Here is a 17,582-nt window from a genome sequence, read left to right on the forward strand (position 1 = left end):
TTTTTTTTTTTTTTTATAAATGGATGCTCTGGCTATTTAGTTACTAATTACCTTCTATACCAATAGTCTTTCCTGAGGATCCTGTTGTTAGATTGTCATTTGAGGGTTCATGTCCTTAGGCTGTGTTTTCTCTTGTTTTTATTTTTATTTTTCAGTCTTAGGGCTTGAACTCAGGGCCTTAGTACCATCCCTCAGCTCTTTTGCTCAAGGCTAGCACTATGAGCCACAGTACCACTTTTAGTTTTCTGGTAGTTAGTGGAGATAAGAGTCTCATGGACTTTCCTGCCAGGGATGCCTTTGAATCACAATCCTCAGATCTTAGCCTCCTAGATAGCTAGGACTACAGGCATGAGCCACCTGGCAGGCTGTGTGTTTTCAAATGGGGAAAGAGGTTCAAACTAGGGAACACATAGTCGTGAACTACTGCCTCTACTGGAACAATGTGGGCATTGTTAGGAACACTATTTTTTTTTTCTTTTTAAATCTGGTACCTTCAGAGCAATGGCTGCCCTTCTCTGTTGAGTTGCTTTTGTTGGAAAGAGAATAAGGATAGAGTTCCTAGTCAGTAGTGAGGAAGGAGGATGGCAGGTGCTCTAGAGCCTTCCGGCACCTGCTCCAGCCTCAGTTCTCCCCCTGCTTCCTCCAACCAGGGCCGTGCAGGAGGTGACAGGGCAGAGAGGCATCGTCATCACCCGCTCCACATTCCCTTCTTCTGGACGCTGGGCAGGACACTGGCTGGGAGACAACACCGCTGCCTGGGACCAGCTGAAGAAATCTATCATTGGTGTGTGGCTTTGCTCCCAGGGCTCTGCCCTCCCCAGGGCAGGGGTTAGGAGCCTGGTGAGGGAGGAGGAGGAGGAGGCAGGTCAGGAGAGCCCGGCCTGACCCAGCTGTGCTTCTCCTTGCAGGCATGATGGAGTTCAGCCTCTTTGGCATGTCCTATGTAAGTGACCTTGGCTCCTCTTGATGGACACGGAGATGGCACATCTCTGAGAACTGTGCAGGAGGCTCGTTGTGTTGTTCTTGTTTCAGACAGGGGCAGACATCTGTGGGTTCTTTCAAGATGCGGAGTATGAGATGTGTGCTCGCTGGATGCAGCTGGGGGCCTTCTACCCCTTCTCCAGGAACCACAACACCATCGGGACCAGGGTAGGACGTCTGCTCTCCTCTCCCTGCTTTGTGGCACATGAGCCTCAAGGCGCAGCTCATGCAGTGTGTATTCTCTGGGGACATCCTCGAAGTCCTCTAGCCTCATCTCAGGAATCATAGTCCTCAGTATTGAAAGGATGATTCCTTCCTTTAGAAGAAATCATCTCCCGCATACTCTAAGAGCCCATTAAGGGGAAGTTTTTCCTTCTGTAGACAGAGCTTTGGTGAGCCTTGAGCTATTAATAATGTCCTTTAAAGGAAGTGTCATCCATATCTATCTTTAGTTTAGTTGTGTGTGATTGATAGGAAATGAATTCCAGCAATGATTTCACTAAGTCCCATTGGTTTCCCACAGCAAGTACAGAACATTCTTCTTTTTGTTCTTTAGAGACAAGACCCTGTGTCCTGGGATGCTGCCTTTGTGGATCTTTCCAGGAGTGTCATAGAGACCAGATACACCCTGCTGCCATATCTCTACACGTTGATGCACAAGGCCAACACGGAGGGCGTCACTGTGGTGCGGCCTCTCCTCCATGAGTGAGTGTCGAGCGGGAATCCTGCTGAGCACTGGGCAATGCCTGTCATTCTGTAGGGAGGTAGTTGCTGCAATCCATTTCTCAAATGGGAAAATGTGATTTCCTTGTTGTTAAGACTTCCAGGCAGAAACCATACTACACTTGGCATTAGAAGACAGTGTGATACTCAGCAATGGTCATGGATGAGAAACTTCATTGAGTGTAGACATTTTGAAACAATATAGGAAAGCATAATTTCTTTCTTTCATATTTGGTCTTACAAAGACATCCCTAATGATTATGGCAGCTGGTTATATGGGCCCAGGCCAAGTGTGCTCAGGTGATGGAAGAGTGCATTCCAGGGGAGACGAGAGGGCTGAGGGCCCCTTGCACTGACAATGTGCCATGGTGAGGAACTGTGGTGTTTCCCAGAAGGAAACATATCTACAGCATTGCTGAAGTTTGGGGTCATGACCTGTGAATAATGGAGATTATCTCTTCCTTATTAAAGTCAGTAATGTGTAAGATAGCCACTGGGTTTCTGAGTTGGTATATTCTTGAGTTGTTTTCAGGGCCTTGAGCAGTGCCCTTAGGGGTGTCTATCTGTGACACCTCATTTCCTTTTCCAGGTTTGTGTCTGACCGGGAGACCTGGGCTATTGACAGTCAGTTCCTGCTGGGCGCAGCCTTCCTGGTCAGCCCTGTCCTGGAGCCTGTGAGTGTGGAGGCCTGGGATGGGTGGAGGCTCCCAGCTGTGAGGCTGGGTGACAAGGGAGGAGAGGCTGTCCCTTGTGTTGGGTGATCCTGAGACGTGATTTCTTATTCTGTCTTCATGTTTTTTCTCTCCTTCTATGCAGTAGTAGTTATCCTTGGGTGAAAGTTTGAATTTTGGCCTAATAGTTTGATTTACAGGATGGTCAAGAGCAAACATGACCTCACATAATTGAGGAAGGTGATCAGATTTTCACTAAGTAAAATAAGGAGCACAGTGTCACGTACTGAATGAATGAATTCAGCACATTCCCATGTCACCATTGAAGCACAGCTCCCAGAATAGCTTGAAGCAATGGGGTTATGTTGCAGCTGCTGGCCAACCCCTTCCTTCTTTCTATGACACGGTGTGGCAGGCAGGAAAAGCTATTTCTTTTCTTCATCTGTGAATGATTAGTATGTTTATTAAAATGCCCCAATGACACCTTGCTCAAGCTTCTTGTATCTGTATAATTTTATTTTTTACTCTAGAACCACTTTAAGTGTTTGCCTCTTTAGAGAGGGGATTGGTAAATCTGTTAGCAATGGCAAGATTTTCCCCTCTACTGTTTGAGAAGAGGGAGGGGAAGGAGGCTTCCCCAACCTTGCTGGTCTCAGGAGACCTGAGGCCCATGATCCCATTCCGGCAGTGCTCTAGCGCCCCTTCTGTATGCAGATTGCTTGATCTGTATGGCACCCAAGCCCACCTTCTATTTGTGTTTAATTTCAGAATGCCAGAAATGTGACAGCATATTTCCCTAAAGCCCACTGGTATGATTACTACACGGTAAGTTTTGATAAAAGTTTATACAGCCTGGGGAAAGTTGAGTATAGAGGTTTGACCTGAAAGCCCTCAGGTCAAAGGGGGCCAATTCATTTTGGACAAGTCCCTGCAGCCACGGAGCCTCAAGTGTTTTTACTTCAACTGAGGTTTCAGACTCACTGTAAAGAAGTGTCTGGAAGTGACATGTGAAGCATCTCTCTAAGTGTGAAGTGTAAACTTGGTCCTACATTTGCCTGGAATGGCTGGTTTTACACATGCTTTGATTTATATAATGGATGAGGGAAAGCATTAATTTAGGTGTGATTTAAAAATTTCAAACATTTTAATTAGGAGAAACTCATTATGAAAATGAATTATATAAACTATTTAATGACTTACCATGTTAACACAAGACTGTCAATTGAAGGAAACTATGGTGGTGAAAGACTAGACTAAATCACACAGAAAGCTGAATGTTAATAGAGCAAGGAAGTCAGTGAAAAACATTTGCATTGGAAACTAAAATGAAGACTAGAGGGTTCAAATTAGTTAATAGGTAAATGGGCCATTAATTAGTATTCATAAGTTATGGGATATCTAGGATATCTGGTCTTTAGGTTAGAGTAGAGATTAGTAAAGAATGGTCCATAAGAAAGCATGTTACACAGAATGTTTTAATGGAATACAGTCATGTACATTTGTATATTTGTCAGTAGCAATTCTTTCTTGCCTCTAAGGAACATTTTTTTAAAAAGATGGGCATTTTGTTTATTTAGATACTTGTCAGTGAGTGGAGTTTCTTACAACGATCACAATTTGATCAGGGGAAGGGATGCTACTGACATGGATATTTAGCTATGGAGGAGGCTGCTCAAATTTAAGGAAAAAAGGCATGGGTCAGCCTCCCAACAAAGACCTGTGTGACCCGAGGCATCTAGTGTTCCAAGAGAAGGTCTCACAGTTCTTTATGGGGAATGTGTTAGGAAGGGAAGGAAAGATTTTCTGACTGCTGAACAGTGCTCTGTGACTTAGATACTGGTTGTAGAGGTAGTGTTGGTTGGTATCTATGAGAGTAGTTCATGTTGCACATGCTGTAATAATCCTAAATGGGCCAGGGATTCTTACAAGACATTTAGAAGCCAAACAAGATTTCAATCAATAACAGGTGAATGGAAGAGTATGTCCTGGGTGTATGCCAGCAGGTAATGGACAGGTGTCAAAGACAGAGGGACAGCTTAGATGTCAGGTACCTGCACTGCTCAGGTTAGGTCTGTCACCTCTCACTCACCATCCCTTCCTCCTCCGGCCCACAGGGTGCACAAATCAATGCAAGCAGAGAGTGGAAGGTCCTGCCAGCACCTCTGGACCACATCAATCTTCATGTGCGTGGGGGCCACATCCTGCCCTGGCAGGAGCCTGCACTGAACACCCACCTCAGGTGAGTGGGGGGACCGGGCTCTGCTTTGCATGCTGGTTGCTCACTTAGTTGCAGGGAGAGACCTCAATCCCCTAGACTCCGCTCTCAAGGCCCAAAGCCATATTATTGAACACATGATCTTTTGTTTGTTTTGTTTTAGTCTTCTTTCATCTTTGTATCTGAACAATTCCCATGTATTTTAGATGTGAATTTAATGATTGGTCTAAGAAGTGACATTGAAGCAAAAATCAGACAGGCACATATGATCAGGGTGCTTCCAAAGTCTGTGTGAATTGTACTTGCCCCAAAACCTATTGATGAAATCATTGCGTAAGGTATATGGCAGCTGTCATCAGGAGTTGATATTCCTGTTTTAAAAGATAAAAAATGACAGATGTAGGCCCATACAATAATTAGCAGGAACTAAGATCAAATGATCTTGTTGTGTGTTTGAATTATGTATTATGAGCATTGTGTTTGGAGATGTTTTTGTTTTTCTTTAACAAAAGCAAAAAAACCCTAAACTTGGGGTGGATATCTTTAATGTCACCATTTCACAGATGAGAGAAGAAAGGCCTAGTGACTTATTGCCCCATGGCTTGTATGAAGCTGAACATATCTAAGATCCCTGTCTGTCTGATACCATACTTTATAATGTAGACCCTCTGTTACATGCCTTCAGAGATTCTGATAGAATCTGAAAAAAATAGGGTATTTACAAATAGAATCCTACTGTGTATATGATGTCTTTTCTTTTTTAAAAAATATATATTCTTGTTGTTTTTTATTTATTTATTTATTTATTTATTTTTTGGGTCCGGTCATGGGGCCTGAACTCTGGGCCTGGGCGCTGTCCCTCAGCTCTTCAGCTCAAGGCAAGCGCTCTATCACTATAGCCACAGCACTACTTCTGGCTTTTTTCTTTTTGCTTATGTGGTGCTGAGGAATCGAAGCCAGGGCCTCAGGCATGCAAGGTAAGTGCTCTACCACTGAGCCACCTTCTCAGCCCATGATGTCTTTTCTTTATCCACTCATCTGCTGGTGGTCACTTAGGCAGATTCCGTAATTGGTTATGAATAGTTCTTCCCTAACCACAGCTGTGCTGCTGTCTCTACAGTAAGCTGACCTGTGCTTTCAGGTTTGTAACCAGAAATGGTATGGCTCAATCAAATTGGAGGTCTCATTTTTCTTTTTCTTTTTTACAAGCATTTTATTAGATTTAGTTTTCTAAAATTATTTTTTAATATTTTTTTATTGTGAAAATACTATACCGAGGGGTTACAGTTACATGAGCAAGGTAATGAGTACATTTCTTATCAAGCATTGTTGCTTCCTCTTTTGTTTTTCCCCTCCTATCCCTTCCCTCCCACCTCCACAACTACACTCTCCCCCGACCTGCTGCCTATATTGTAAAGTTTGTTTTTCAACATGGTGTCTTGTATATCTCATTGATACAATGGGTCAACCTGTATCCCTATTTAAACCTTTGTTTTTTCCCCTCCCATCCCCAAATTATACAAATATCAAATACAGTGAAAACAGGAGTTATACCGTGGGGGAGGAACATACAAAGCAACAAAAAAAAAATCACATGGTACCTTATAAATACATTAGAAACAATAGCAAGAAAGAAATAAAAACACTGGTGTCCCTATCTTGGGGTTCATTTCACTTAACTTCATGTTATCTGGTCATGTGTCCATAGCTTTTGACCTTTTCTCCTTGTCCCAGACATATACTAGTTATTGCAAATAAGGGAAACCATGGGACCTATTGTGTTGATATCACTTTTTGTGACTGGATGAACGCCGGTGTATATACAACCATCCAACTTACATTCCAATTTCATCTGTGAAGCATGTCTCCGGTTTTCTAGAGACTTCTGCATCCCCATTCTGGTCATTTCAAATTATCTTCAAATTATCTATGTTTTCTCCTTACTGCAATTTTGATTTCTGTTTAATGTTATTAAATATTATAATTATATTTACATTTATAAGTATTATAATTATTAATAAAATCATAATTATTCAATGCCATGCATTTGAAAATGCTTTCATCTGTATTCCTTGGGTTATACAAAGATTTATTTGTGCAAGCTTCCTTCATGCCGGCTTATTACTTGGTATAATTAGTGATGTTTCAATGTGTTGGTAGGGACCCCAAAGTGGGTCTTCCTTATAACTGCAACCATATTTATGTGCTTATTGACTTTTATTGAGTAATTAATGTTTAATTCACAGGAGTATGTGTTGTAAGTAATGTAGGATTGAGTAGTATTTTAGTAGACAGTCTTCCAGATTGTCCCAATACTTCTGGAAGCGTCCTCCTGTATTCTCATAGGATCTTCACTTTTGTGTCACTTCATTGCTGCTGTATTTGGGGGGATGTTTCTAATCTTTTCTTCCTTACTGAGTTCTCAAAGGTCAAGAGTTGTGATTACCATCATTTCTGTTCATCTTTGCATATCATGAACTGTTTAGCACAGAACACCATAACAAGAACAGATGATGGTGATGGTGGGGCCTGACCTGCATGAGGAAGGCTGAACTGGGGCGGAGACAGTAGGAAACCCCAGAGCAGTGAGGAGCACAGGAAGGGCGGAGGAGAGGAGAAATGGAGAATATTCTAAGTGAACTTGCTTGCTTTCTCCCTCCTCCACAGCCATCCAGTTCACCATCTCTTTGAATTATAATGCAGATGACGAGACTTTTCTTTTTGTCAGAACAAAACAATAAGTAGTTAAGTAAGAAAAGTTGCCATTATATAGATTGACTTTCCTTTTGAGTCCAAATGTCCTTGGGGAAATGGTGTCTCTCCCTTACATCAGCTGCTTCTTCTCCTCAGATGTCATCTCTGAAGAGAACTGGCGCACTGTGCCCTGTTGTCTGGGATTTTCTTCTCTTTCAATAGTTTGTGACCAAATTATAGTTGCAGCCACAGCTGTGATTCTGATGCGCACACCCTGGCTTCCTCTGTGGATGTTCATTGGGAACTCATGGGGTAGTCTGTGCTCTGTGTCTGTACTGATGCCAGACTAAGATGCACCTGGTATTTTCATCTTTATCCCTTATAGAGAGCAGTGCTATATAATTTCCCAAATGAAGTTTGATGGAAGCATTTGGTAAAATTCTTGGGCGGCCATTTTTGTCTCTCACGTGAGTCTTGTCTCCTGCAGCCGCCAGAACCCTCTTGGTCTTATCATTGCCCTGGATGAGAACAATGAAGCCAGAGGTGAACTTTTCTGGGATGATGGGCAGTCAAAGGGTGAGTGTTGTTTTGGGCACCTTGCCTTTTCCAAACCTGCGTGTTTGCCTTTGGCCCTTCCCTCTGCTGCTCCTTCCCTGGGAGAGCATTCTCACCAGGAACAACAGCAAAGTTCTTGAAAAGAGGGTTTGGTTTCTAGTTATAGCTTTCAGAGGTGGTAGCGGGTGAACCGGAGATGACAGGAGAACATGTTTCTGTCTCTCAGAATTCTCCCTTGGCAGGGATATGTTACAGGCACTCAATTGCTAATGTGTACCTGGAAAAAAATGGATTGTTCTTGTCATTTTTCCATATCGTAAATATCTCCCCTAAGAAAGCAATTAACAGATGTTGAGGAAAAGACATGCTTGTGACAGTGAGGCACAGAGGACACCCTTTCCTTCTCCGTGTGTGTCTGGCTGGGCTTCCGCACATGGTTCTGACTCAGGTGTACAACCTCCTGTGGCTGTAGCTAGGACATGGAATCTAGGTACCAATGCCTCAAAAGCACTAGGAAGAGAAATCATTTCAACTTTTCAGTGGTGGGAGAAGGCAGAGCTGTATAGGTTGGTTTTAGATACTCTTATTAATGTCATCAATCTTACGTATGGCTTTCTAAAGTGTCTCTCATTTAGACACGTACTTAATTCACAAATATTGAATGTATTCAAGGTGAGTAACTTGCATGTGTACATTATGCAACTTGAATTTCTTATTATCAGGGGTTTTATATACTTTGGCCAACATCTTCCCCTGTGAGCTACCCCCACATTTTTTAGATTCATATGTAAATAAGACCTCAGAGTCCTTTTGGTATCTGCTTTATTTCACTGAGTGTCCCAGACTCTAGATTCATGCTGTGTAACAGACTCTGAGATTTCTGGTTTTGATGGCTAATACCCCAATGTGTAAATTGTCACAATTTCTTTACTCATTTAGCTGCTGATGGACATATGCGTCACCTTCACATCTGGGCTATTGTGAACAATGTATTAAAGACTCAAACTTAACGGGTGAAAGCATAAATAAAACCCCTAGGGAGAAACGTAGTGTGAAAGTTTGTGGCATTGTTCTTAGGAGGAATTTGGGGATATATTAGAAAAAACAGAGGCCTAAAAAAACAAGAGCAAAAATATTAACAAGTGGTACCACATGAAACTGAGAAGCTTCTGCACCCTAGAAAAAAAGCAATAAACCCAAAGTGAAATGGAAACCCAGAGAATTACAGAAGATGTATACAAATCACATATCTGATAAGATCTAATATTAAGAATATAGAAGGAGTTTTTGTAACTCAATAGATAGAGAATAATAACTTGATTTGGAAATGGGCAAATTATCTGAATGGAATCTTTGCAAAGAAGACACACAATGGCCAACAACAACAAAAAAAGAAATGTACCAAGAACCAACAATGAGCAGAGAAATGCAAACATAAAACTCACAATGACACATCACAGAATTGTTAGGATAGCTGCTGTGGAAAAGATAAGGGAACCATTGTGGGAGAGGATATGGAAAAATGGAACAAAACCTGACATACTATTGGTGAGAAAGTCACTCTCTTCCCTTGTGGAAAACAGTACAGAAGGTTTTTAAAATAGTGAAAACAACACTACCATATGATCCAGAAATCCTATTGAGGCTTGTATCCGATGCAAACTGTATGCCTGGAAATAGCTATAGTCTTGTGTTCTTTGCAGCATTACTCATATAAAAAAGTATGTAAATAACCATTATAGTCTACTCATAGAAGAATGAATGAGTAAAGAAGTTGTGGTACATACATGAAATGTAGTATATTTGATCACAGAAAGAAGAAAATTATGTTATTTGGGACATCAAGATTCAGCTTTAAGGAGTAAGATGGTGAAATTTATTCTGGGGTGAGGAGCCTATTCTGACTTGGCTTTCCTTCTACTGCTTTCAGATACTGTGGCCAATAATGTTTATGTTTTATGTGAGTTTTCTGCCAGCCAGGTGAGTAGCACATTTTCATGAATCTTATGTGTCTTAGTCTCTTAGTACATACTTGTACTTATGTTTCAAATGTCATTTGCCAGAATGACCATAGGTTAACAAATTTCCATTTATGATTTAATTTTCAATAATTGCATTATCTGTGTCATTCAAAGGAGGGAATGATGTGGACATATCAAAGTAGATGGTGTGTTCAGTGCTGCTGGATAAAATGTCTGTGCATATATTTATTTATTATCTAAAAAGTTTTATTAAAATCAGTTCCCTGTCACTGTGCACACATTGGTAGAGAGCTCATGGGTATCAGAGTCTGAGGAGTATGTGGTCTCTGGTAGAGCTTTGGAGAGACAAGAGAATCTGAATACTAGAGATCCAATTTCATGCCTAATTAGGCTTCACTGTTTTGCAGACACACCTGAATGTGACTATTTCCAAATCAGCCTACAAAGATCCCAATAACTTAGCATTCCAGAAGATTAAAATCTTTGGGACCAAGGCACTGAGCAACATCACAGTGAAACAGAATGGTGTCCTAGCTCCAATGTCGCCTAACATCACTTATGATCCTAACCTGAGGGTAAGAGTATTAAGCTGAACTGTTTTTTTTCCAAGAGATCTTCACAGTGTCATGGTCTGCCAAGTTCAAGGGTTCAGGAAAGATCAGGACCCTGTATGAAACCAATCAGAGGAGGTCAGTATGCTGGGCAGGATGTGAAACTGAGGCGCTGATCCAAGCCAGAACCAGTTGAGGTGCTACTGGGGAACAGAGGAAAAGTCAAGTGGTCTCCATGCACACTAACTTCCCTACCCTGAGTGTTCTGCTCTCTCTGCTGTCTTAACTTTCAGAATAGTTTCTTTTGGGCAGAAGAACAGAGCTAGAAAAATCTCAAAGGGTGATTTAATGAACCTGGAATTCAGGTTTTCTTGATTGTGGGAGAGGTGGGAGCCTGGCAGGAGAGGAAAGTGTAGGATGGTTTAAACTGGGCGATGCTAGTCCTTAAAAGGGGATTTTATTGCTTCAGGACATTAATTTGATAATCCTGGAAAGTGTTATTTGAGGAAAAGTCAAATATTAGACACTTAAAAACACCGAATAATTCATTAATGTGTGAGATTCAATTAAATTATGGTTTACAAAACCAAGTGTTGTTGGCTTATAATTGTAATCCTAGCTAGTTTGGAGGCTGAGATCTGAGGATCATGTTTAAAGGTGACTCAGAGAGAAATGTATTTGAGTCTTTTCTCCAATTTGCAAGAAATATGGCTCAAGTGGCAATAGGTCACCTTTAAGTGAAACAGCTAAGAAAGAGCACAAGGTCTTAACTTCAGTCTCCAGTATCCCCTTCTCCCCCCCTCACACCCACACCCATACCCACACCCACACCCACACCCCCCCCCACACACAGACGATTTTCAGTTATAACCAGTAAGGCTTACAGTAGTACAAAGGCTGTATGTTAGAAATGGAAGGAAATGAAATGATGTTTCCAATTCCACACTTGTGCAGTGGACTCATCTAAGAGTCAAAAATGTGTGCAAGATTCCAGAGAAAAATGTGAACGTGAAGGGAAAAAGAACCAAAACAGAGGGTTAACCTAGATCTGGGGAGTGGTGGAAATGAAGAATGGATCAATTTAGAAAGAATAGCAGAGACTTTCTGAAAAAAAAAAAGAATATAGAGAGGCCAAGGAGGAAAGACACAAATGAAAGAGTATAACAGGTTTTATTCCACTGTTTTGTTTCCACAATGGAAGTTACAAGATCATTGAACATAGTCACTCTGTATATACACTTCTTTTCCTATAAAGAGTATGTCCCGCTGGGCTGTGACTCATGACTATAATCCTAGTTACTCAGGAGGCTGAGATCTGAGGAACATGGTTCAAAGCCAGCCTGGGCAGGAAAGTTTGTGAGACTCTTATCTCCAAGAAACCACCAGAAAACCAGAAGTGGCATTGTGGCTCAAGTGGTAGAGCACTAGTCTTGAGCTAAAGAGCTGAGGGACAGCGCCCAGGCCCAGCGTTCAAGCCCCATAAACAACAACAAAAAAAAGAGTATGTTATTTGCATTGTTGAGATTCTGTCTCATTTTAAAGACTCAGATTCTGGAAGGCCTGTGTCCTGTGGACATATTTTAATGTGACTTCTGCATTCCCACAGGTCGCTGTGATCACAGGCATCCATCTAGTCCTGGGAGAAGCATACACAGTACAGTGGGAAATCAGCACAAGAGACGAGGAGAAGATAGACTGTTATCCTGACGAGCATGGAGCTACTGAGGCCAGCTGCACGGCCCGAGGCTGCGCCTGGGAGGTAACGTCCCTGAGGATGTGACCCTTTCCTGACAGCTCTGCACCTCACCTGTAATGCACGAGGAGATGCCAAGACCTAATCATCCACTTAGAATCCATGCACAGAAAGGACTCCCCAAGACACCTCAACCAGATGTGAAGACAGGCGGAAAAAAGAGTGGGGCATTTTACATAAATGTTTTCTTGATATAGAAATGTGAATTCTTGGCACTATCTAAAGGAAACAAGGTCCAGGAATGATGGGATGGCCTTTCCTAGCCCTTGCTACTTGATACCGGTAGGCCCACATGCTGATGCACACTCTTGACTTTCCTTCTCAGGCATCCAATATCCCTGGGGTCCCATTCTGCTACTTTGTGAACGATCTGTATTCAGTCAGCAATGTGCAGTATAACTCCCATGGGGCCACAGCTGACATCTCCTTGAAGTCTTCTCCTTATGTCACTGCCTTCCCCTCCACACCTGTGAGCCCCCTGCGCCTGCTCGTGACCTACCACAAGAATGAAATGCTGCAGTTCAAGGTAAGCACAAGACTAGTATTAGGTGCTAGTAGTTCAGTATTACAGAACTTCAATATATGTTTACTCATTATGAAGTTCCTATTTTCAATATCTACGTCATTATGTTAATCTAAAAGGTGTTGAGAAATCCTTGGTAGAACAGTGAAGAGTTTCTTAATGTGGGTCTTGACAAGATATGCCTACTCTATGGAAATAGTTGTGATAACAAGGTATGGAAAGTTCAGGGAAGATAGTACCAAGTTGATGGGTTGAAGGATTGAGCTTGTACTGGGCTCCAGATTTGGGGAGGGTAAGGGGAAGCCCAGAAATGGTGGGACAGTGAACACATGCAGCAGTGATACTCACTGGACACTATGTAGAAAATGAACTATGCAACCTGGGAGGCGACGGGAGGGAAAATCTGAGAGAAAATGAGAGAAGAGCTGACACTGTTCAAAAAGAAATAGACTCTTTACCTGACTTATGCAACTGTAACCCCTCCGAATATCACCTTTACAATAACAATTAAAATATTCTTATAGTTAAAAAAGAGGAAAACAGACATAGTTGATGAATATGAGGAGAGAGAGCAGGCCTGAGTGGCTGACACTATGTAGGAGATGTAGAGAAGATAGTGTCAAGATAAGGACACGTGTCTATCATGGTACCTGTGTTCATAATGCTTAAATTACCTGAAATGAGGCAACTGAAATGGTTTTTGCTTGGACAATGTTAGAAAATGAACCAGTTTTGAGTATCTTGCAGTATTGTTAACTATACCCATTTTTTGTCTGATAAAACAATAGAATGTATGTAGGCTACTTCTATTCTCACCTAAATCCATTAATTTTGGTCTAGATTTTTGATCCCAACAACAAGCGATATGAAGTCCCAGTCCCTCTGAACATCCCCAGCTCTCCATCCAGCTCTTCTGAGGCCCGACTCTATGAGGTTCTCATTAAGGAGAATCCATTTGGGATTGAAATTCGCCGCAAGAGTACAGGCACTGTCATGTAAGTGGCCCTGGTTGGATTGGGGACTGGAGGTTACATGAACATCCCTGCCAGGGCCTCCGTGGTTGGAGATGCACTGTCTGAGAGATGCCCACTGTGCATTCCAGACCCGAGACTATCAAGATTCTGTTAAGGTCTGTTCTTGTGGGCAATCTTTACTCCATGAGACAACTACTGAGTCAGTTACTTGTACCTGGAAACCCCTTCAATAATTGTTTATTGGATGTCTTCTGTGTATAGTGTGTTTAAGGTACTGTGGTTATTATACACATGAGGTATATGTGTTGATGAAAGTAAAGGAGTTTACATTATAATTTGGATGTTGAAAGAATGAAAAACCTTGTAGGGTCAGCAGAAGTGTGGGGTAATGCAGAGTTAGTGGGTATCACTCACTGCTTTGTTACCATGGTCTCAATAATTCTCAGTCATAAGGCCTGCCACATGCTCTGAATGTGCATCTTCATTCATACCAAATTTTATATTATTGAAAGATTTGGAACAACGACACTATTTACAATTCAGACCAAATTCAGAGAAAGAAATCAAAACCTGTCTTGGCTTTTGTCATACTGATATCATGAGCTCCAGCAAATACCACACAAAATCCAGAAAGAAGCACATGTAGGTAATCTTGCCTCACACCCAGAGGGGATTTTCTGGAGGAATCTTTATTCCTATGTCTCAAGGTACATGAGGATGAGAGAACTTATGAGAGAGGAGACGGGTAGAGATAAGAGGACACCAACTTGAGGCTCAGGGGGAAAGGAAAGAACCATTGTGGTAGAACAGCAAGTACCTAGGCCAGGACAGGAAGGATCTTCACATACCCAGGGATACCAGACGTGTGGTGTGTGAAGACAAGGTGGGGGTCAGCTGGGGTGTGAGGTGGATTTGGAGGAGGCAGAGCTGTGAAGGCGTCATGAGGTGTTTCTGTGACACACTAATGAGACAGTAAATAGAGGGACGTGAAGATGTGTGGTGTGTGTGAACCCTTCGTTGTAGATGTGTGCAGGCAGTGCGCCATCAGGAGCAAGAGCAGGAGGCAGGGTGTGTTGCTGAGTCAGCGGTGGAGGACCATGGGAGGTGACTGGCATTGGACTGGGGAGGAGGCAGGGATAGAGGAAGCAGGAAGAATGAGGAGGGACCACTGAGCTGTTAGCAAGAGTCTCCATGCTTGTTTTATCTAATTGGACTTTGTGCTTTTTCGGACGTGAGTGTGTTCTGTGAGGTGGGGGAGAGCACAGATTCAGCTGGGCTGGAAGAGCAGCGGCCAGAAGTCCAGGGGAGCTCACTTCCTTGTCCACCTTGGCCTTTGCCTTGCAGCTGGGACTCTCAGGTCCTGGGCTTCACCTTCAATGACATGTTCATCCGCATCTCCACCCGCCTCCCGTCCCAGTACATCTATGGCTTTGGGGAAACGGAGCACACGGCCTATAGGAGAGACTTGAACTGGCACACGTGGGGCATGTTCTCCAGAGACGAACCCCCGGGGGTAAGGACAGAGCATTTGCAGAGTCTACACTCACTTTGCTGCACCCACACGGCATGCCTGTGAAGCCCTATGGGTGCCTCTGTGCCTTCTCTACCCTGACTGCAGTGAATCATCCCCTTCTGCTTCTGTCCTGGGGACCATTCCTCCAGCTCCTTTGCTCTCATGTGTTGAAGTTAGTTGCAGGAGAATGTAGGCCCGTGAGTTTTTGTTGACTTTCCTTCTCAGATGCAATGTCTTCTCACTCTACCCACTTCTCCCCATGACTCTCAGTACAAGAAGAATTCCTATGGCGTCCACCCGTACTACCTGGGCCTGGAGGAGGACGGCAGTGCCCACGGAGTGCTCCTGCTCAACAGCAACGCCATGGGTAGGCAGACACCTGTGGCCCCTCTTGTTTAATATGAATTGCTCTCTAGTTCTATCAGGATGTCTGTGACCCAGCAGCCCATTATGAATATTGTCATTGTTACAGTCTTTTTATTTTCTTCCTTCTGTTAATTTCACCTGAATCACATGTGGTTAAAAGATATAATGAAAGTATTAATTTTGCAAATAATTGCCATTAAGTGATCACAAAATGAAGTGGTACCTGGGCATGGACTAGTTATCTGAAATAATGTGAAGCTGTGAGTTAGAGAACTCACACTGAAGCACAAAGCACGAAGAAGAGTTGTCTAAATAATAGTCTGATAATTCATAGAATAATAACAGTTTGTCAATGGCAGTTTCCTCATTCTGGGACTATGCAACATTTTAATGAAGTGTTTTTTATTGAACAAACTGTGTCAAGTATCCATTGATACCTATTTCATATGAGTTCAAGGCTATCTTAATAAGCCTCAACACACTAAAATAATAAAGCAAATCCATGAAGATTGTTCATGGATGAGAACCTTGTAGAATTTCTTTTTAACTTCTCCTATATGAGTTGAATATAACACATCTACTCAATACTTTACAGTAAAAGAGAAAGTATTGTATTGAGGTCTGCTCTCTTCCCATGCTGAAGCTTTGCAGGCAGCTCAGTTCACCTTTCCCTCTATTTTCAGATGTGACTTTCCAGCCCATGCCGGCCCTGACATACCGCACCACAGGGGGAGTCCTGGACTTTTATGTGTTCTTGGGGCCAACTCCAGAGCTTGTCACGCAGCAGTACACCGAGGTAGGTGTGAATTCACTTGTCTGTCAAGTGCTCATGCAGCAAGTCCGTGTTCCAAATCTTGTATTCATTTTTATACCTCTCACTGTGATCATTAGAATTTGGGCTTTTTCATAACACGTATTTTATAAACTAATGAGCAATAAATACCTTCTAATACCTGTTAAATTCATAATCTCTCATTATTGCAGAGTAAGAGTTGAGGAGGTTAAGTCATGGTAGTGGTACTAGTAGTAGTAGGTGTAGTGATGATAATGATGCTGGTGGTGATCGTTATGGTGGATGATGGTGGTAGTGATGGTGATGTTGGTGATAGTGGAGAGGATAGTAAGAATGAAGATGGTAGAGGTTGTGATGACGGATGTGATGGTGGTGGAAATATGTGTGAGAATGGTGATTGTGAAGGGGATGGTGCTGATGATGGCATTCATGCTGTGATGATGTCAACAGTGAAGGTTTTGAGAATGCTAACAGTGGTTGTGATAAGGTGGTTGCAAAGCGGTTGACTTTACACTTCATGGTAATATGATGGTGATAGGAGTGGTCATGACAGAAGGTATGGTAGAAGGAAATCAATACAATGCGTGGTGTGTAACTGAAATAACAATCTTGTAATAATTATCGTATCCAGTATGTTAATGCATTCAGATCTCATGAAAACACTATGAGACAGACACTAAGACAATTTCCAATTCAAAGGAGAATACAACTCAATGAGATTACAGAAATAGCAAGGCATCGAATGTATGGGTTAACTCACAGAGTTGGATCCCGCATTCTTGGTTCTTCACTAGTAAGTTAGATAGACTGCATCTAAGAATGAAGGAAAAAAAGTACTTCCCAGAATTCCTACAGAATGAGCTCAGGCCTAATAGAAGGTTTTTCCCTAGGGAGTTGAGTACTATTATCCTTTTGTGAATTTGAATTTGTTAGTTTTCTAGCTTGGAACACTGGAATAAGCTTGTTCTTACTTCATAATTAACTTCTTGTTTAAAAAAACTAGTATTCACCAGCATTTGGTGTCATTTCCAGGTGATTGGCCGGCCTGTCATGGTGCCTTACTGGTCCCTGGGGTTCCAGCTGTGTCGCTATGGATACGAGAATGATGCTGAGATCTCCAGCTTGTATGATGAGATGGTGGCCGCACAGATTCCCTATGTATGTATACACCATGGGTAACAGGCTACTCTGTGATCTCGTACCTAATACAACTGTTTCTGGGTCTCATTTTTGTTCTGGAGTTAGGTGAGGTTCTACAAGTCTACCAAGTGCTTTCTCACATGATGAC

General features: G+C 42.4%; 1 protein-coding gene across 1 annotated transcript in view; it reads left to right on the forward strand.

Moving 5' to 3' along the window:
* Nucleotides 1–17,582, forward strand: part of Mgam (maltase-glucoamylase) — a 131,250-nt gene that overhangs the window by 69,620 nt on the left and 44,048 nt on the right. Inside the window, exons 38-45 of the mRNA XM_013021693.1 lie at nucleotides 651–784; nucleotides 909–943; nucleotides 1,033–1,149; nucleotides 1,538–1,686; nucleotides 2,294–2,378; nucleotides 3,144–3,200; nucleotides 4,490–4,614; nucleotides 7,772–7,860. Coding sequence (XP_012877147.1) covers nucleotides 651–784; nucleotides 909–943; nucleotides 1,033–1,149; nucleotides 1,538–1,686; nucleotides 2,294–2,378; nucleotides 3,144–3,200; nucleotides 4,490–4,614; nucleotides 7,772–7,860 — 791 coding nt within the window. The remainder of the gene's footprint in view (nucleotides 1–650; nucleotides 785–908; nucleotides 944–1,032; nucleotides 1,150–1,537; nucleotides 1,687–2,293; nucleotides 2,379–3,143; nucleotides 3,201–4,489; nucleotides 4,615–7,771; nucleotides 7,861–17,582) is intronic.

This window comes from Dipodomys ordii, unplaced genomic scaffold (genome assembly GCF_000151885.1).
Source record: "Dipodomys ordii isolate 6190 unplaced genomic scaffold, Dord_2.0 Scaffold56, whole genome shotgun sequence".
NCBI classification, from domain to species: domain Eukaryota; kingdom Metazoa; phylum Chordata; class Mammalia; order Rodentia; family Heteromyidae; genus Dipodomys; species Dipodomys ordii.